At 54.5% G+C, this 20,674-nt stretch overlaps 2 protein-coding genes across 2 annotated transcripts; one reads left to right on the top strand and one right to left on the bottom strand.

The window, feature by feature from the left end:
* Positions 1 to 2,956: 2,956 nt before the first annotated feature.
* LOC129785667 (E3 ubiquitin-protein ligase RBBP6-like) lies at positions 2,957 to 5,622 on the bottom strand. The gene is made up of 3 exons (XM_055818969.1): positions 5,404 to 5,622; positions 3,075 to 3,174; positions 2,957 to 2,966 (listed from the first exon to the last, which is right to left on the bottom strand). The coding sequence occupies exons 1-3, from the start codon at positions 5,567 to 5,569 to the stop codon at positions 2,957 to 2,959; spliced, it is 276 nt and encodes a 91-aa protein (XP_055674944.1). The 5' UTR covers positions 5,570 to 5,622.
* Positions 5,623 to 11,810: 6,188 nt separating this feature from the next.
* On the top strand, positions 11,811 to 15,924 carry LOC129785666 (T-cell activation Rho GTPase-activating protein-like; the record flags this gene model as incomplete). Its single annotated transcript, XM_055818968.1, has 6 exons — positions 11,811 to 11,929; positions 13,785 to 13,869; positions 14,933 to 14,992; positions 15,224 to 15,385; positions 15,470 to 15,579; positions 15,789 to 15,924. Coding segments are annotated over exons 1-6 (672 nt in total), but the record flags the coding sequence as incomplete, so codon positions are not given.
* Between the last annotated feature and the right edge of the window lie 4,750 nt (positions 15,925 to 20,674).

Below are 20,674 nucleotides of genomic sequence, written 5' to 3'. Positions count from 1 at the left end.
TGATCTTAAATGATTCCAAAACCATCCTCAGCACTCCTTTTCAAAACAATCGCCCTTTGACACCCAAAAGGAAACCTTTGGGATCAGCGTGTCCCCAGGGAGGGCTCGACACAAAACCTCTGCGCAGACCTGCTGTCCTGTGATGCCTGCCAGCAGAGCTGGTGACGCGAGTGCTCCTTCCCCGTCTCCGCTGAGGATACTAAGGTTAGCAAAGCCCTCCTGTTTGTCTTGTTGACAGGCGTGCTCAGCCTGAAAGGCGGTGAGGGAGCGCTAACCGGCAGCCCTGCCAGCCAGCCTGAAGGGCAGGGGGGATGTGAAAAGCAGCTTGGGGCTGCCCGAGAACTAGCACAGGCATTTACGGAGGGAACGCGCGGGAGCAGGGTGTTCTCTCGCTTTCACTCGCTGGGAATGTGCAATCCATTCCTTCCCCCGGAATCTCTCACCTCTAAGTGAGAGACAGTCAACGTTTTAACTAATGTTTTACAAAATGCCTCTTTGTAAATACCTACACATACATACACATACACGTTCTGTTAAAGTCGCAAAGAGTATGTTTCCCAGAAAAGAAGTACCTGAATTTTGAGAAATTTTGAAGACTCTTTGATGGCCATCTGAATTGTGGACCGCATCATCTGATTTGTGGACCCCATTTTAAACTCTATTTAAGGAAAAGGAGGTATGGGAATGATACCACTATGGAAACAGACAGTTAGGCACTTCACAGGAGTCAGAAAATGGTGCGTCAGCCACAGCTGGTGACTACCAGCTCCAATATTTTGAAGATTAGGAAACTATTTCAAAAAACTTGTTGACAAGTCTTTCCTAGAATTGTAATGCTCTTTCTAAGAAATCGTTCACGCGGTGCATTGCAAGAGTTGAAAAGCCCCTCATTCTTCTTCCTTGCAAAAAAAGAGAAAAAAACTGTTTACAGTTCTCTTCCTCTTCATTGTACTCCTCATTGTCATCTTCACCACTGTAGATGACAGTGGTGAAGACGTATATCAGTGCAGAGCGTGTTGGTCTTAAAATATTCTCTGGAATTCTGCGTGATTATTTATGATGGGCTGGATGCAGAATCCCTTCCTGAAGACCCCGTTGCAATGGGGCATCTACAGCAAAGAACATTCTATTTATTTGGTTAGGAGGGAACTAGAACATGAAATCCAGGTTCAGACCAGCAGGCACAGTTTTTAAATCATTATCAGGCTGAAGGAACACTTAAATGGACAGATTATGCCTTTTAGGAAAACTTGTCTGTGGTGGCTGGCAAAAACACTTCTTCCAGCTACAGAAAATCTGAAAAAAGATGGACATGACCTCCTCTGCATGGACAGGGGAGGCACTGCTGATTAAAGCCTTTAGATAGCATACAAAGCATGACTAACCCCTGATTTCTCATTTTTATAAAAAAAGGAGTAGTCTAAGGAGTTCTATAAAAAAGAAAGAAATGTTGTGGTTTATCTGTTTTTAAGCTTTTTGTGAGCTTTCCCAATCTTAATGGCTGTCCATTGCACGTCTAGTTAGAGCTCACAGAACAGAAGCCACTCTGTGTAGCTGTACCCTCGGCCCTCTGCACTACTGGCTTCTGCAGAAGCAGCAAAGGTACAAAGAAAAAAACCAAAACTCCGTTGGTGAGGGGTGTATGTATTTACCTGACACAATGTTATTATTGTCCAAGGAATTGCATTTTAAAGACTGATCTTCAGTTTTTGAAAATCACAGGCCGTCTTTACACTGCAGCACAGTGAAAATGTCACAGAGGTACCTTGGTGCCAAGAACCCAGCTCATCAGAGTGGTGGGCTTCTCCTCTGCCTCATTTAACCTGCTACCTCACAGACCTTGTGCTGGCCAAGTTCCGTGGTTCCCAGTGATGATCCCAGATTGACCGGAGCCAGATCAGGAGCTTCTACCCATTAGGTCTTAGGGTTGAGTCTTAGGGTTAAGTCTTAAGGTTAGGTCTTTAGGTTAAGACTTATGGTTATGTCTCAAGGTTAAGTCTTAGAGATAAGTCTTAGAGATACGCTGTAACTCGCCAGTATACTTTATTTATTGAGAACTAACATTAGAAAGACACGGCAAAACCACAAGTCAATAATATCTACTAATGGTGGAGGAGAGGTCTGTCTTGAAGAAGGCTGGAAAACATGACCATTCAAACCATGCTGACGCAGCTGATACAGAACTGGACTGGACGAATACATCGATGACAGCAACAATGCTGTAGTCAGGCTTACATTTGAATATCTGCAATTGTAATCAGATCTCTGTCCTCCATAAATCTGAGGAATACAGCAGTAATACCTGGAGCACAGAGAGCAGCTTAGGGTGAAATCAAACTTAGAAAGGTAACTACTAACATTTGGGAACATGCTCAACTGCTTTCTGAGCTTCAGGCTTGGAAAAGATCAACTGCTCCTTCACCGTCCTGGCACAAAAGGCAATACGCTTTAGGACGTTGCTCTTTTTCTCTTGCCCGACACAGGCATTGTCTTTAGGAAACTAACAGGAATCACTTAAGAATGAAACTTCTTGTTCGCACGGTTTGCCAGCTGGCCACTCTCAGTCTTTCCTCTGGAGACAGCATGCAGCCCCGCCACCCCCACCCCTCTGGGGTGTAAGAATACCCTGCCCCCCTGCCCCCAAACAAAGGAAGCAGTCAAACACTGGGACTCGGACTGCTGGCAGATGGGAAGCAATTACCAGTTCACACTGCAATGTGTCTCTCCGTTTACTCTAAAAGCAATACACGCAAAAGCATGAAATAAGGAATCTCTCTGCATAGAGGAAACAGGATGGAGAACATGACTCTCAGAAAAACCAACCCCAAGAACAAACCCAATTCAAACGTCTGAACAGCTACCACTGTTGGACTTTGAATGCCATGTCCCAGCGGGCTGAAAAATCTAAGTCTGCTTTGGGACAGATACATTCAGATCTGCCCTGTCACAACACAATTTAACAGCAGCTTTAACAAGAAAGAGACAACCGGAATGCCTCCGTAACCCAACAGGCACAAAGAAGGTGAACACACTGAAACCCCTCCCACAGAACACAACGCGTTATGGCTACTTACCCAAGGTCTGTCTTGCCGGTAGCTTTAACTCCTCTAACAGGGACTCTCCTAACAGTTACCGATGAGTGCCTTGGAATCAGGGCATTGTCATCTGTGTATTCTGAAAACAACATCAATACAGAGAAAGCATCAGTCAGTTCGTAAGAGTGATATTAATATGTCATGACATAGCACTTCAGGGAACCCTTTACGGATAGAAAAGCAACATTTTACACACAGCGTCATGCTTTTATCATGTCCACACACTCACGGTACCTTTCCAGAAATCTTCAGGTCTGATAGTCAAACACAAGCAGCAAAATCTTTTCCATTTGTTTTGAATCGTTTCAATGCCAACAGCAAAATGGTCTCTAAAGTCACTAAAGCAGAGTCTGCTAAAACATGAGGCTCTTTCCTGATCTAACTTTCATTGCTTTTGCTCCTGTTAGCTTACAAAACCCTAGAACATGTCTCTATAATAGCGAGCACAGAAGAGGACACCCCCACCCCGCCTCCCACCTTTTAAAACACATCCCAACCATCCATTTTGCCTTCCCACCATCTTCAAAAAGAGTCCACCATCTCTTTTTTTTCCCCCCAGTGATGTGTAAAATCCTGTTTACTTTTAGCTTCTATTAGCATTGCTTCTATTACGAGATTTCCGTGATCACGCGGCTCGGAAAACTCTGAACAAGTTGGCCATCTTCACTCAAGGTTCACTGAAGGGTCTTTCCAAGATCACGTCACCATTTAGTCAGGACTCCTGCACAAAGTTATAAAACCCACTACCATATCTCCACAGGGAGGATCTCCAAGAACCCCCTTTAGGCAGGACATCCAGGCCTAGTTCTTTCCTTCATCTTCTGAAGGTGACTTTAAACACGTAGATGCTGTTCAATAAAAACGGAAAGTCACGGTTATGTATAAAACCCCAAAATCTGGCATACACATAAATGACACCGAAATGTATTCCTTAGCTTTGCTCTGACAACCGCTGGGGGATTTTTGCATTTTCACGGGGAAAACACCCTTACAAAAGTTCCAGTAAGCATCTGTGTCACAACCTGTACGTCTGCCTCTACCTGCATGTCTGTCTCTACTGCTGTATATGACACGCGATCCCGTAACACCCCCAAGACCCCTAACACCGTGCTGTTAAGTCTGCTCACAGATACTCTCCTGAACATGCTTTACCTATCTGTAGGTAAACAGCGTGTTTAGGTCCAACCACTTGAAAGGCTGGGGCCAAAGTTACAGTTACCGCAGCAGGCATGTTATTCTGTTTAAGTTTTAATACATCAAACAGGGAGAGGAAAAAATCCTATGAGTACACATTGTAACGACAAGACTGTTGTGGGAATGTCACAGAACCACAGGAAAAAAGAAAAAAAACCCCAACCGATAAAATTTGAATGTTTAAGGAATGGAGATGGTTTCCAAGTCTTTGTATTTCTGACAAGTCATATTCCAAAGTCTTTAATCACATGCAAGCTTTGCCAGACGGTAGATTACCAAACTGAAACAGCACACTCAGTAATACAAAACCATTACCGTCTCTGAGAATCAAGCACCATTTCTCAGATTCAAAAGAACTTAGGGTTTCTCTAAGAACATTTCTAGGTATATTCACCATAACTGATCTGCCATAAAACTTCAGTACTGCCCTGACACCGTTTAACACGCAGTACCACGACAAAAATGCACCGTTTGAAAGAAATGAAGAAATGATGCTCAATAGCATCTGAATGAATGTGTAGCATGGTGCAGCAAAGAAGCTGTATTAGCAAGAAATGCCAAGTATACTTTAGACAGAACACTCGTCTACAAGATGGCTTTCCAGGGTCTGCATAGATTCTCACTCACAGATACACTCTTGATCCAAAACGTTGCTACTGAGCAGTTTCTGCAGCAGCCAAGCACCGCTTTTCCAATGCGGTGGAGTAAAAGTAGCTGAAGACAAATTTCAGTCACCAAACCCACTTTTTTTTCCCTTTAAATTAGCCACCCACTCCTTTTCTATCACGTTCAGCCTTCTCTGCCGGCTTTCAAAGAAATCTGGCAGGTCTGTGATGACAAGGCATTGTCCCACATTCCCTTATCGTTTTAGCTAGAAGGGTTCCCAGAAACCAAACCTCTTCCACGCGCGGTGTCGCACACGGGCCCCGTACGCTGCTGTGCCTGGCTGCGCACACAGCCCTGACGGCAGCTGCCAGCGCACAACCACGGAAGAGCAGCTCTGAGGTCCCAGCACAAGTCACCGCTGCCGGCCGTGGCCCAACCGCCTCACTGGCCGCCTGCGCCATCGCCAGCCGGCCGGTCCCCGGTCCCCGCGCCCGCCGCCCCCACGCACCTTCCATGGTCTGGGCGTTGGTGACCTGCAGGTCGCAGTGGGTCGCCTTCAGCCTCTCGCGGCCCATGATCTGGCGCCTGAGGTCGCGCAGGGAGATGTGGGGGCCGTGAAAGGTGACCACATCGGAGTTCAGCCTGGAGGAGAACTTGTAGTGGACACACGACATGGCCGGGGCCAGGCGGTGCCCGCTCCGCGATGGCACCTCACGCAGCAGCTGGCCTCGCGGCCCCCACAGCAGGTCAGGGCCCACCGAGGGGCTGGGGCCAGCAGCGCGGGCTGAGCCCGCCGGCTCCTCCTCGCAGCCCCGGTGGGAGGACGATGGGGACAGGCCCTGGCTCGGCCTCCGCTCCCTCCTCGCACCAGCGCTGCCAGGCCAAGCTGCTCGCTATGGCAACCCAGGCGGCTCCGCATTGTGACAGAGGGGCTCAGGGGGCCACTCAGCGCCCCTGGGGGAGGGGCCTTCATCAGCCCCGCCTGGGCCGCCGGTGTCCCTGCTGTCCCCCAGCCTGTCACCGCCCCGTGCCCTGTCACCCCCCAGGGCTCCGGTGTCCCTGCTGTCACCCCCTGGGGCCTTCACCATCCTGCGTCACCTGTCAGCCCTTGCGCCTGTGGGGGCTCTCCCAACAGCCCTGGGCACATCACCGCCCCGTGCCCTGTCACCCCCCAGGCTGTCACGGCTTGCTGTCCCCTCCTGTCACCCCCCAGGCTGTCACGGCCTGCTGTCCCCTCCTGTCACCACGCAGGCTGTCATGGCCTGCTGTCCCCTCCTGTCACCCCCATGCTGTCCCAATCTGCTGTCCCCTCCTGTCATCCCCAGGTTTTCACGGCCTGCTGTCCCCTCCTGTCACCTCCCAGGCTGTCATGGCCTGCTGTCCCCTCCTGTCACCACCCAGGCTGTCACTGCCTGCTGTCCCCTCCGGTAACCCCAGGCCTGTCCCTGCCTACTGTCCCCTCTGGTCACACTCCACACTGCCACTGCCTGCTGTCCCCTCCTGTCATCCCCAGGCTGTCACTACCTGGTGACATAAGCTACATAAGATAAAAAAGAAAAAAGAAAAAAACCAAAACGAAAACCTGCTTAGGTGAACACCAAAACACCCATGACTTTCTCAGACTCTTCACTACCCCACATGTGAGTCAAGGGACAGGATCTCCCAAAGGCTCTTTTGCAGGCACTTCCTGAAGACACCCCCACCCCCCACCCCACCCTGCTTTTCTACAAGTGCACAAAGAGGTGAAGAAGAGTTTCATGTTTAAGTTAAAGGAGGCAGTTTCTGAAATTAGCTTAGGTGAAAAAACCAAGGTGGTGTACTCATGGATTTTCTCCTCTGCAAAGCCATGAAGAAAACATGAACCGCAGTCCCCAAAGGCAAAGGAGCAAACTGAGGGAGAGCAGCTCATCGGCGCCTTTCAGAGCTTCAGCAGTCTGGGGAAATGGGAAAAAACCCCATACAAAGAGAAACAGCAGCCAAGAAGCACTTTTATAAAATGCATATTGGGGCCTGTTCCAGACCTCAGAATGACTTTCAATATTGCTTTGCATGACTATTAGACCAAGGCCTAAAGTGGAGTGATAGCTTCTGCTTGCCGGGGCATGAGAAGATCACTCAAATGAGCGACACAGTAACAAGTAAACACCAAAGGCAACAGCGGAGCTTACCATTTCCCTCCACTGGCGACCAGCTGTGCAGTAAACCAGCTTAACCAGCCTCCCTAAGGATGGCTCTAAAGTCACTGAAAAGGAAAAAAAGAAGGTAAGTTCCTAGCCTGGAATGCAAAGGCACCATCTTGGCTCCCAGGCAGGTGGCACTGATGGCCCAGCAGGGTCATGTCCCCACGTTCCAGGAAAGATAAAAAAAGTGCAGGACGTGTTTGTGGGGTGGGTTTGATGCATCCTTTCCGTTTGGTGAAAGCCTGAGGAAGGATGTACCCCACGGTGGGACCGGTGGCACTTTAGACCTGAGGTTAAAAAAGTGCTGCACATCAGTGACACTGCCCAAGCTGCTTTCACCACCAAACAATAAAAGATTTGCTTTCTGCAGTATGGTGGGAATGATGCCATAAAGTCGGTCATGGAGAGAAACCCTCTAAGCCTTGCTTGCAAGTTTCAGAAGGCAGGCATTCTTTATGGCAGTGCTGGGAGCACGGGGGAATGTTTCCTCTGAGCGTGCTCACCCAGTTACTCGAGGGCACGCACTATGGACAGCAGAGCACTTGCACACTCATAGCGCATTACACATGCATTTTCAGTCAGGCACGGGATGGGTTACAAGTTTCTTGCTTTAATACAAATGAGCACACACCCTCAGACAGCACTGCTGAGGTTTTTTACTAGCTCCCCATGCTCCCCAAGCGGGGCCTTGCCCTCTCTCGGGGGGCTATCTGAGTCAGAGGTCGCGATCTCCCCCCACAACAATTACCTCTGCCCGACTTCCAACCAACATTCTGCGGATCGCAGCACTCTATCGGCTTGTCTCCTCCTGTGGCCACAACGTCCTCATCCAGAGGCTCTTTCTGCATCACTGAAGAGAACGGAGATCTTTTCCCCATCCATTCTTTGTTCCCCATCCTTCCCAAGGCTGACTCCCTGGATGAGAGGTCCCTTAATTTGTCACTTCTAACAGCTTTAGAGAGTCAGCTTGGCCTAACCTTTGTGCGCAGGTGTGTTTAACGTAGAGCTAAACACACCAAATCAGTGTGGTAACTGGGGAGCTCAGACATCTTGTCCCTTTGCCGAGCCAGCAGCCTTCCCTTAACAGAATCCCTGGACATAAACGTAAATACAGTGGAATCTATACGGTGGCATCAAACGTCCGCCCAGACACCACATCCGTCCCTAAAATCCTTCCCCCCAAACAACCCTGAAAGACTTCCCTTGACCCCCTCCTCCACCCTGGCTGTTCCTGAAATCATCCCCCACCTCCACCTCCCCGCCCTGTCCCTAAAACCTTTTCCCCCAGACCCTGGTCCAGCCCTCCCCCACCCTCGGCCCGTCCCTAAAATCCTTCCCCCAACCCCCCGGTCCTTCCCTAAAGGCCTCCATTAACCCCCCGTCCGTCCCTAAAACCCTTCCCCCAGGCCCCCCAATCTGTTCTCTAAATAACACACACACCCTCAACCCCCCCCACGCCCCCACCCCCGGTTTATCAATACACACACACCCACCTCCCCCCAACCCCCACCCCCCCCACACCCACTCCCACAAACACACATCCTTGCCCCACCCCCACACACCCCGCTCCATCCCTAAACACCTTCATCCATTCCCACCCGTCCGTCCCTAAACCCCTTCCCCCCGCCCCCTCCCCTGCCCCCGTCCCTCTGTCCCTGGCACGGCCCAACTGCCCAGCACCACCAGACCACTCTGGCCCAAACACCGTAAGGCAATGGTTCCCACCTGCCAATAGCAAGTCGAGGAACATTTTTTCTTCTTAAATAGAGAGAGTTTTACTTCACACGATGCCGACTACGCCAAATTATGTTTTGCTGACTGACTGGATACACAGCAAAGCTGAACTCTACATCAAATATAATCAAATCTATCAAATCTATCAAATGATGGAATATATCAAACGCAGTTTCTTGTATTACAATAAAAGAAAATAGCATGCAATATGATAAAAGGAACCAGTAGCAGTTACTGTGAGCAATATGATAAAAGAGCAACAGAAGCGAAGCATCCAATTGTTATTCCAAAGTGTTAACATGCCTAAAGGAAAGGAGACATCACCAATTCCCACCCCAATTCCCTTCGGCTGGGAGCCCCCTTGCAGCTGGTTCCAGGAGTCTCTCGGGAACTGGGAAATTCCCCTGGAGAAGGTGCCAGGAAGGAATTCTCTTGCTGCTTCTCACCGTGCCTGGGCAGCCATGTGAGGCACAGCGCAAGGGTTCTGCTCCCTGCTTTCTGTGGTGACAAAACTGACCTCTCACATTTGCAATCATGCAGAGCAGAAAAAACCCTCACTATTGGTAAGTGCAGCACAGTTCCCCTGGAGAAGATGCCAGAAAGGAATTCTCTTGCTGCTTCTCACTCTGTCCTTGCAGCCATGTGAGGCACAGCACAAATGTTCTGCTCCCTAATTTCTGTGGTGAGAAAATTAACCCCTCACATTTTCAATCATACAGAGCCAAAAAAAGCCTCACCTTGACAAGTGCAGCACGGCTCCCCTGGAGAAGTGACAGGAAGGAATTCTCTTGCTGTTTCTCACCCTGCCCTGGCAGCCATGTGAGGCACAGCACAAAAGTGCTACTCCCTGCTTTCTAAAGTTAGCTAAATTGACCGTTCACAGTTGTACTCATGTTGAGACAAGACTTTCTTACTCAAAAGCAAAACCCAAGAAACCACGTACCCCTGGGAACCCCCTTGTCCTTCCGTGTGGCTGGTGACTTCCCATGGCTCTTCCACAAGGCAGGACAGATAACCACGAATTTGGAAGCCCACGTTAGTTCAAGTACACTTAGTCCTCTGACAGTCACTACTTATGGGCCAGCGGTCCTCTCACCCCTCCACAGATCTGCCTGTTAGTCCTCTAGCAGTCATTCTCCATGGAGGGACCACAAGTCCTCCACACCTACCCACCAACTCACCAGAAATGAGTCAGACCACGCCAGAAGTGACACTGCCTGACCTGCAGGAGATCTATTAGACCAGTAACGATGGTTTCAAGACAGAAAAGCCCACCACCATCCACCAGCACAGCAGAAAAACAACCAGAAGAAACATCATACACAAACCAAAGGCACCCATCCAAACCCCACAAAGGCAAAATAGCTGAAAAAAGGCACTCTCCGCAAAAAAACCCCACCACACAGATCACAAAATAAGATAAAAATGCCATAACCCCAGGAACACAGGGCCAACAAACACAGATTCTGTCCATAACAGTAACACACTTTGACACTAACTCGCTTGACCTCTGACATACTTGACCTTGTTGCCCCCAAACCACAGCACATCGTAGCCCTAAGGCAACACAAAACGGAGCACAAAGTCCCTGAAGATCTCCGCCAGGGCAAAAGCAAAGCACAGAGCCACACAGGAGGGGGGGTTGGAAGGGACCCGTGGAGGTCCTCTGGGCCAAGCCCTCTGCTCCAGCACGCTCGCCTCGAGCAGGTTGCTGAGAACTGTGTGCTTGGCCTTTGAAGATCCCCAAGGACAGAGACTGCACAACCTCCTTGGGCAACCTCTGCCAGTATTTGATCGCCCCGAGGGGGAAAATTTGCCATTTCTATCTCTCCTTTCACTGTACCGCATTCCAGAACAGCCATGAGTTGACAAGCTCAGGCTTGAAAGCCAGTGCTGTGGCTGGCCTGAAATTCTGTCCCCCTTTTTTTCATCCACTAGTAGCTAAAGGAGGACAAAGAAGGATTTCTTTCAAAGGAGAACGTCTCTTTTCCTCTGTCCTTCTTCTCTACCAGTGATCTGGATTCTGAGTGCTGTGCCACTGTCCTAATGGCTGGGATAGGGATACTTCTTGTAGGACAGGGAGGAGGTGACAGTGGAGATGATCAGGCTGGGGAAGCTGAAGGAAAACGCAAGCAACTGGAGTTGCCTGGAGCAAGAGTGGCCAGCTTCCGAGCTAGGTCACCTCATGTCCTCAGCTCCCATGCAGGAGCTGAACCACACACATGGACTGCAAAGCAGTGTGACCCATAGAAAAAAGTTTGCTTGGCTCGGGATCGCCCAGGGGCATTTAACTGCAATTCCGCCCTTGTCAGCAGGAAGGAAACATGCCCTGCAAGCACACACTGAGGCACGACACCTTGCCCGGGGCTAAAGGGTACCTCAGGAGACCTACATGGGACCCCCCAGCACCTGGATTGCTGGCTGGAGGATGGGTAGGTCAAAGGACCCTGATGGGAGCCCTGCAGGCTCTCATGCATTGGACCAACGGGCACCTTCCCTTGTCATACAGAGCATCCTCTCGGATGCTCTGGACAGTTTCTGGTAGATCTCTGGAGAAGAGCTTCTCCCCAGGCCTCTCCCATGGGCTTGCTCACCCCCGGAGCCCTTCCCAAGCACAGCCCCAGCAGGTGGATGCAGCCGGCGTTGCAGGGAAGAACAAGCAGCAGGCACCACAGTCAGCACTGCAGGAAAGCTGGGACCCCAGACACCCACCCAGGCTCTCCAATCCCAGCCTGGCCCACAAGAGTGCCTTTATCTCCCTTTCCCAGAAGTGCTGAATTCCCCTTCCAGCATTAGCCACTGGACCCACGCTGCTTCTTGCTGCAGTGTACAACAGCCACAAGAGAATTTGCTAGATGTCTCTGATTTCCTGCATTTTTCCTGAACAGGGCGGGTGTGTAACTCTCTGAATCGCTTCTATTTGAAGCAAGGCATTGCTTAGGGTCAACAGTGAAACGAGACACGGGCCATCAAAAGCTGACTACTTTTCCCCTTCTTTGCCATGGTCATGGCCTACCCCACAGACTCGCCCCTGGCCGTGTCGGCCACCGGCTGGGTGAAGGTCATGGCTAACCGGGCAGGGGCTCCTGTGTGGCGCTCATCCAGCCCTGATTGCCAAGGGTGAAGCCTTAGCACCCAGGTGGGATAAAGCCTTCCCAAGCAAGGGTGGTGCTCCAGGGGCACCACAATTCCTGCCGAAGCTCACCACACATTTCATTTCCCTGTGGCGCCTGGCAGGACACGAGCGGCTCTTGACTGCTGCTAGTCCCCCCGTCTTTTGGTAAAAATGGAAGTTTTTCCTCCTGCTGGGCCTGCTCCAGTTCCAGCGCCTTGGGGCCTGAGGCCTGGCACGGCCTGTGTGCCAGAGGCCTTCCGACCGCTAGGCCGGCCTCCACCAAGAGGAGTCTGCCTCAGGCCACAACGGTCACCTCTAGGAAAAACGGCTTCTTTTATCGAGCAGGGCCCTGTCCAAACCCCAGGGCAAAGCGCTGGCCGCAGGCGCAGGGAGGTGGCCCTTGCCCCCTGCCCTGTCCTGCGCGGGGCTCCCCGGGGCGAGGCAGGCCCGGCCATACTGGAGAGGGCCCCAGCCCCGCCCCGCAGGCCCCGCCCACTTTCCGTTGGGCTCAGACCGTTGGTCACGGGGAGCCCACGGCCACCACAGGCAGCAGGGCAGAGCCGTGCTGGCACGCAGCGGCGCTGGCAGGAGGCAGCCTCTGGCCCAGCAGCGCTGCCACAGCACCAGCACCCCGCTTCCCAGCCTCGCCGTCGCCGGCTGGGCCCCCTCCTCGCTGCACGGCCAGGGCCCTCCTCTCCCGGGCAGGATGGGCCAGGCCAGCTGCTGCTGCGGCTCCAGGTGGGCTCCCCCCGGGCTCGGGGACACGCGGGCACAGCTGGGCCACGCAGCACTGGCGTTGCTCATGCCCGCCGCTCTCTGCTCTGCAGGGAGGCTCTCAGCGACGCCGAGCCGGTGCTGAGCGCGGACGTGCGGCTGACCCGGGGCCGCAAGAGGAGCGAGAGGCGCCTTCTGCTCCTCCACGAGGAACTGGTGGTCGCCAAGTTGCGGTAAGACCCTCAGAGCCCAGATCCTTGCCCCCAGCCCCGGCCCAGGGACACCCTGGCACCAGCCCCAGGCCCCGGCCCCTCGGTGCTGGAGGCACCAATGTCCGTCCCAAGGGCAGGTGGGGGACAGGGCTCTGCGCGTGGGGACCCAGCCCAAGGAGCCCCCCTCCAGCTCAGTGCCCGCCTCTGCTCTCTGCAGACATGGCACCAGCCTGCGCCCACAGCTCCGCCTGGCGCTGGACCAGCTGTGGGTGCTCAGCAGCGGGAAGGAGGCTGCGGGGCAGGAGGGACAGGAGGAGGAGGAAGGCACCGATGAGGACAGCACCTCTGTCATCCTCGCCTGGCCCACCGGCTCCTGCATCGCCACTTTTGGGTGAGTCGTGGTCGGGCAGCAGAGGTTCCCAGCCGTGCCCACGCCATCCCATGAACACAGGCCTCTGCCTTGCGTGCAGAGCTGGGCAGGGAGCAGGCAGCTCGCTGGCAGGGAGGGAGGGATGTGGGATGTTTCCCCATCCTGCATCCCCTGGTCACCTTTTGGTCCCCAGAAGGGAAGGGCAAATGCAGCCGCTCAGGCAGGACAGAGCGACCCAGGGCTTGGACAGCGCCTCTGTCCTGCCCCACAGCACAGGGCTGTGCAGGCACCCACCTTTGCCCAGGGCTGGGGGCAGCAGGGCCTGACGCTCTCTCTCCTCTCTATCTGCAGATCCCAGGCACTGAAGGAGCTGTGGGTGGCCACGCTGCTGGGGTAAGCCGGGGGGATGCTCCAGGAGAAGCTGGATGGACGGGGGAACACAGCCCCCAGCTGGGGAAGGTGCCCCCGTGGCTGGGAGCAGCTCTCGGGCACAGCTGCCTGACAAGAGACAAGAGACGGCTTGGGGCTCACCCAGCTCTCTCCCTCTCCCTTCCCGGTGCACAGGACACCAGAAGGACGCAAGGGAGCCCGCGTCACCCATCTGACATCCATCAAGCTCCTGGAGAGGGAGCTGAGCCGCCACCACGCCGTGAGTGTCTCTCTGCTCTGGGCCCTGTCCCCAAGCACTGCTCCTGCAGCCGAGCAGCAGAGCCATGGCTGCTCACCTTCTTCCCCTCCTTCTCTCCTGCCCAGTGGAGGACACTGCGCGCCAGGAGCCTGGAGAGGCTGATGGAGGCACAGGCAGAGGTGAGAATGGCTGCCTTGCACCTGCCTCTGGCTGCGCCGGGATGCGCAGGGACTGGGGTGAGCTTGTGCGGGAGGGACAGAGGGTCTGATGGTGCCACTCAGGGAGCAGAGAGTTTTGGGAAGCCAGCAGCACGCCAGCACGTTCTGACTGGTGACACTGGGAGGAACCCTGCCACATGGGGAAGAGAGCCCGGGAGGGCAGAGGGTCCCAGCTCTGCCGCGCTCAGGCTGCTGGTGGCCCTTTCTGCTGCGGGGCTGCTCTCCAAGCACAGCCCGATTCTTGGTTCTTGCAGGCTCATCCCAAGCAAGGGCCTGCGACGGCCCCATCTGCAAACGCAGGGGGACTTTGCCCCGCACCAGGTGAGTTTGGGAAAGCAAGGCAACCTCCTGCAATGCTGTGCTCACTTGTCCCGAGTGTCGCCATGCAGGTTGGGCAGCCCACGGAAGGATGTCACCTGGACGGACAAGGACAACTGCTGGGCAGTGCCTGCTGGATATGCTTCTGCGGGGACACGGAGCCTCTGCTGCTGCCCGCAGCTTGCAGGAGGGCAGGGCGAAGGCTGGCACAGGCTGACCCCGTGGCACGATGGCTCTCAAGAGCCTCTAAGTCAACACCTCTGAGCCACAGCCGCGGTTCCAGCTGCTGCCTCCCTGCCCATCCTGCCGCACCACACAGCACCGTGCTGCCGGCAGGGCAGCGCAGGGCAGGGCAGGTGCTGGGACCGCTGGCCTGGGGTCTCCATTGGTGGTGTCTTACTCTGTTTTCCTCTGCAGCAGGAGGGAGCAGCAGCGGGAGCAGCACCAGCAGGAGGAGGATGGGGCTGCCCTGGCCCTTCGCCCTGCGGCGCACCCCGGCCGCTGCCCAGGCGCCAGGGCAGGCGGGCTCCAGCTGCAGCAGGGCGCTCTTTGGGCAGCCCCTGGCAGCCCTCTGTGGGGAGGACAACACGCTGCCCCGGCCCATCCAGGTAAGCCAGCCTGGACAGACGGGGTCCCCAGCCCTCCCTCCGGCTGCTCTGGAGAGGGCCTGCGTGTCCCCAGCAGCTGCGGGGACAGGGCACTGGGCTCTGCACCCCCAGAACCTGCTTCTGGTCCCAGACCCTTTGTGGCGCTTAGGCAACCACGTCTGGGGGAGAGCTCTGGTCCTTGCCACCGCTTGGTTCTTCAGCCAAGCAAGTGGCCTCCTGCCTCTCCTGCAGGAGCTGCTGGCTGTCCTGCGCCAGCAAGGACCAGCAACGGAGGGGATATTCCGCAGAGCTGCCGGTGGGACAGAACTTCGGCAGCTGCGCGAGGCCCTGGACCGCGGCAAGGACATCGACGTAGGAAGCCAGCCTGCGCTGCTGCTGGCCGTCATCTTGAAGGTGAGCACTTCTGACGTGCAGCTGGAGGAGCTCCTGGCTGGCCTGCAGCGTTCAAAGGCTCACCTGCAGCCCTTGGCATTGCAGGACTTCCTGCGAAGCATCCCCACCAAGCTCCTCGTCATCGACCTCTACGAGGACTGGATGGCAGCCATGGAGAGGGCCAGCAAGCAGGCCAAGGTGGAGGAGCTGAAAGCGTAAGTGTGGGCAGCAGCCTGCCTGGTGAGCAGGGACCGGGAGAGTTCTGGGACCTGCCTGCAAAGGCACGGGCTCCTCAGAAAGCTGTCTTTTCGGGCAGCTGCAAAGCTGTGCAACACGGCCGCTGGCTCCCACCCGCCTGGGGCCAGCTGCGGGGACGGCTGTGGGCACCCTCTGCTTCATCAGCCTTGTCTTCCTCTTCCCTCAGGGTGGCTGACAAGTTGCCTGCGGCCAACCTCCTCCTCCTGAAGCGGCTGATGGCCCTGCTGCAGCACATCGGCCACAACGCAGCCACCAGCAGAATGAGCTGCAGCAACCTGGCCATCTGCGTCGGGCCCAACCTGCTGAGCCCACCCAACGAGGACCTGCTCCCGCTGCAGGCCATGCTGGCGGTGACCGAGAAGGTACGCCCTACCCAGCAGCCAGTGCTGCCTTCCCGGCCCATCGGAGCTTGGCTGTTGCGAGGTCCCTGGCTGCCTCCTCCCTTGGGCCAGCGCTGGTGGGCTGGGTGCCTGGAAGAGCAACCCCCAGCCGCAGCCGCCTGCGCAGGCGAAGGGTCAGCAGTGGGAAAGGCTGCTTGACACGTCTGCAGGCACCTGGCTTGAGACCAAGGCTTTGATGTCTGCAGGTGAACGTGCTGGTGGAGTTCCTCATTGAAAACTGCGGGGACATCTTTGGGGAGGAGGTGGCCGGCCTCTCCCCTCCATCAGCCGAGGAGGTGCCAGCACCCATGGACAGGGGCACAGGTAGGAGGCGGGACTGAGGCTTGTCACAGACACTGGGGCTTGGGATGCCAGAAACCTCAACACTGACGAGACAAGTGGTGTAGGGCTCGGCTGGGCTTTGCTTAGGTGTTCTTGACTTCCAAGAAGTCGCGCTGCTGCACGTGCTTTTGCTTTCCAGAGCTGCGGTGCGAAGAGCAAAGTGGCCCTGCAGGCACAGCAGAGACCCAGCATCCGGCAAAAGCCTTTCTGCATGCAGCCGCCTCTCTGCTGGGCATCGACAGCGGAGCTGGGGGAGACACAGGGGCAGGGCCCAAAGCGGCAGAGGTACGGCAGCTCCACAGACGCTGGGGCAACATGTCTCAGGTGGGACAGTAATTTCCCGGGAGGCCAAGCAGCCGCTGGGCCTCCTCCTGGCAGCCGCTCTCTTGTGCCTTTGGGGTTCCTCCTCTCCCCCCAGAGTGGTGCGTGCTAAGGAAAACTGGAAAGGCTGTTTCTGGAATGCACTTCATGAAGTATGATCTGCTTCATCAAACAAAACATACCTACAAAATACCCACAAAAGGACAGAAAGGAGTAGCTGCCACCTTGAGAGGGCTTTTGCTCAAATCCTACTCCGTCGCAGCTTCATCAAGTCTAGGCTGCGTTGGCTGGACTGTGCAAAATGTGCACGATGCAAACCAGCATCTCCTCTGTAGAGCTCATACAGCAATTTGGCAGTCAGGCCCTCACTACCCCAGGCTGTCACTTGCCACCCGTTACCTCCCAAGTTTCTGGTTTAGGCACCTCCAGATTTGCCTCCAGGCACCCCCGAGGGCACGGCAGAGTCCCTGGCACGCCTGCCACAACTGACCAGCCTGCCCCAGGAAACCAGGTAGGAAGAGCTCCCCTTGCCTGACCTGAGAGCTCGCTGCAGGGGCTTGGGGCTTTCCCCATCTCATCACGCTGTGGGATGGAAAGGTTTGCAGGCTCCCACCAGGAGAAGGAAAAGTCAAGGAAAAGGAAGAGAAAAGAAGCCTGGGCAGAGGAGAGGGACAGCCAAGCACAAATAAAAAGGAGAAGAGAGGAAGCGATTTTGTGGACCCAAACCTGAGAAAATGCAGGAAGGTGCAGCACGTCAGGAAGGCCAGGTGCGTACCACGCGCTGCTGCCCATCTTTCCCAGCCCTGAACACGGCCCTAACTCTTCCCAGCTGGCTGGCAAGGGCCGGCGAGGGCTGGTGCTGAGCAGGGTTTGGGATGAGCCCCACGGCAGCTCCCCGGGGGCTCCCCGTCGAGCCCTGCTGTGCAGCACAGGGGCACTGTCAGCATCCCTGCGCACGCACAGCTCCCTAGGGACATCACCCCTGGGGAGAAGGCACCGGAGCCGGCCTCGAGTGGAGGCCAGCAAGAGCTGTCCCTTCTGGGCCATGAGGAATTCCTCGGAAACAGCGTCCCCCAAAGAGGGGGGAACCAAATCCTGCCTCTTCCTGCCTCTGGGGGCTTATCAGAGCTTTCTGACTCTGTCGTTGCAGGTGCCGACTGATTTTCACCGGCTGAACCGCTGTGACTCCTGGGCCCCTGCAGCTGCTGTTGACAATAAAAGAATCTTTTCCCTCTCCTGACTGTGTCTGCCATAGGGTCTTGTGGAGTGGGGAGCGCTTGTGCTGGGGTGGACCCTCGGGGAGGAGATTGGGATGGTCCCTTGCCCCAGCACCCTTTCCAGCGGGCATCGGGGCTGAGCTGAGGGGCTTTAGGAGGAACAGCAAAGCACAGAGCCACACAGGAGGGGGGGTTGGAAGGGACCCGTGGAGGTCTCTGGGCCAAGCCCTCTGCTCCAGCACGCTCGCCTCGAGCAGGTTGCTGAGAACTGTGTGCCCTTGGCCTTTGAAGATCCCCAAGGACAGAGACTGCACAACCTCCTTGGGCAACCTCTGCCAGCATTTGATCGCCCTGGGGGGAAAAATTTGCCATTTCAGTCTCTCCTTTCACTGTACCACATTCCAGAACAGCCACGACATGACAAGCTCCCTACAGCTCTGGCAAAACCAAACTGGGTGGAAATCAGAAACTGGTACTGCTGTATAAGCAACACAGCCTTTAAACCCAAACCAAGGGTTTAATTCTAAAGGTCAGCTGTTGGAGCACCATGAGGCTCTGGTGGGACAGCTCTGGAAAGAGTTAAGCCTACGCATCTTCAAAAGTTCTGCTCACCTTGGAAGAGGCCACATATGCAGGGCTAGCGCTGCCCGTACCCTGGAAGGTTCATTTAACCCTAATTTCTAAATAGCACTGCAGATACCATTTGAAGGGCACAGCACTGTCTGCCTCTGTCTCACTAGGAGCAAACACTGACCCGCTGGCTAATTATTCAGCTGCTTTGGGGGGCGGGGGTGGGGGTGGGGGTGGTAATTTGCAGTAGATTTAAAAACCACCCTCTTGCCAATTCAAGTCTGCTCCGACTTCAGTGAGAGCAGCTGGGGAGAACTGCAGTCAATGCTGACATGCTCTTCAAAGCCTTCACTGCCCCCAGCCTGCACGGTTTGCTCAGAGAGCAACAGAATTGCCCGTCAGCCAGAACAAGGAACAGAATCACTAAAGCAGCATCCCCTCATCGGCACTGTTTTTAAGTTTATCTCCTCCGTGTTTTGCTGTCTCTCCATATGGCCGTTTTGTTAATAAAGGCAGTGTCGCCAAAGGCTTGAGGTAATAAACAATTAAATTAGTAAATGAAAAAAATTGTGTGCTAGAGGGGAGAAGCCAGTATGGGAATGGGAACTGCGTGTTCTGCCCTTGCTTACACCACACCTGACCAAGAGCCTTTATACATTGCCTGAAAAATCAGTTATCTGCAGTGAATCCCAGTGACAAGACAAATAGTTACAGCTTTTTTTCTTTTTTTAAAAAACAAACAAAACTTGGTCTCTTCTGCAAGGTCAGCTCCAGTTGAATGTGACAGCAGCGCATCCCTGGGAACGCCGAAGGGGTTCTGCACTGAGCCACCAGGCACCCTCCTGAAGACGACGCAGCTGGCTGTACGACCGCTGCTGGAAACCAGGCAGCAGCGAGCTTCACCTGGAGCACAGGGCTCTGGATCAGGGAGGTCAGGGACCAGGCTGAAGGAGACAGGACCCCGCATTACGACTGTCATGCGAAGAGGAAATCCCAAGGAAGGTCTTCTGCCTCCTCCCTCGTTACAAGGCGCTGGGAAACCATTTGCGCCCTGTGGCAGCACATAACAGACCCAGCACGGGGGTTATGCAGGCAGAAAAAAGCTGCCACTGATTAAGAAAACTTACACCCTAGGCCTGTCTCTTCTTTCCTGATCACAGAGACGTGACATGCAGCTGCCTTCTGTGGTGCCAAGAGATGTCAGCCTTAGCAGCCACATAAAACATCTCCGAGAAGACAGCATGACAAAGAACAAGTAGGAAATGACCTAAGAATGATGCTTTTTCCTTTCTGCAGGGAGAGCAAACACTTCCATCAGTCCATAACAAGCCTTTGGCACTTGTCAATACGGCAAAAATCAGGCACTTAGGGAGGCAGGAAAAGAAGATGACAATGGAGCAAGGAGGAGAAACAGCCACTTTTGTCAGCAGGTTACATCAGCCCCCAGCTAAGCTGCAACAGCTCCTTCATGTTGACTCATTCCTCCAGTCTTTTTTTACCCAAGACAGACACAAATCCTCCCCTTGCTGGATCCAGAGGATTCCCTAACACGCTGGGCTGCCTGGCAGCTGGGAAAGCAATCTGACAGGGAAAAGCACACCCGACAGACACAGGATTTGACAGTGTGAGCACAGGACGACACACTGGTCCCAAGGGTCGCAGATCTGCAGACACCCTGGCAAGCAGGGATAAGCCAACCGAGGACGCAGGTATGCAGTCCCTACACCCCTCTTCCAACCCAAAAAGCCCCGTCTCAACACACAGATTTGGCGGGTTTTTACTTATTTTCTTCTGGTGGCAGAGATACTCCCTCCCTGCTGCTCCCTGCAACTGAGAATAGAACAGACACAACTCACCCAGCAGAGAGGAGAGGGGTACAGGGAAGCTGGTGCCTGAGGGGGACTGCAAGGAATTCCTGAAGTCACTTTCCCAAAGTGAAGTTCACCACAAATCATGCTGGCTTGCTCAGGTAATGATCTTGTCTCCCACAAAGCCAGCAGCAAGCTTGCCTTAACAGGAAGAGCAATTATCACTCGAGGGTTAAGAGTACCACCGGGGTGGCAGCACGGCCACCTGCATTACAGCATTTTCCTTTTCTGTTTCAAACAAGACACCAGCCTTTCGTTTGCCCTGTTGCCGCCCCTTCAATTAACCTCATTCAGTTTGTCAAGCTGTCCGTCAGTCTGCATAACATTCCCGATGCAACGCTCCTGTGAAAATTT

Source organism: Falco peregrinus, chromosome 14 (assembly GCF_023634155.1).
Source record: "Falco peregrinus isolate bFalPer1 chromosome 14, bFalPer1.pri, whole genome shotgun sequence".
In the NCBI taxonomy this organism is placed as follows: domain Eukaryota; kingdom Metazoa; phylum Chordata; class Aves; order Falconiformes; family Falconidae; genus Falco; species Falco peregrinus.
Note: the sequence above shows the minus strand (reverse complement) of the source record. Positions and strands in the feature narration are given on the sequence as shown.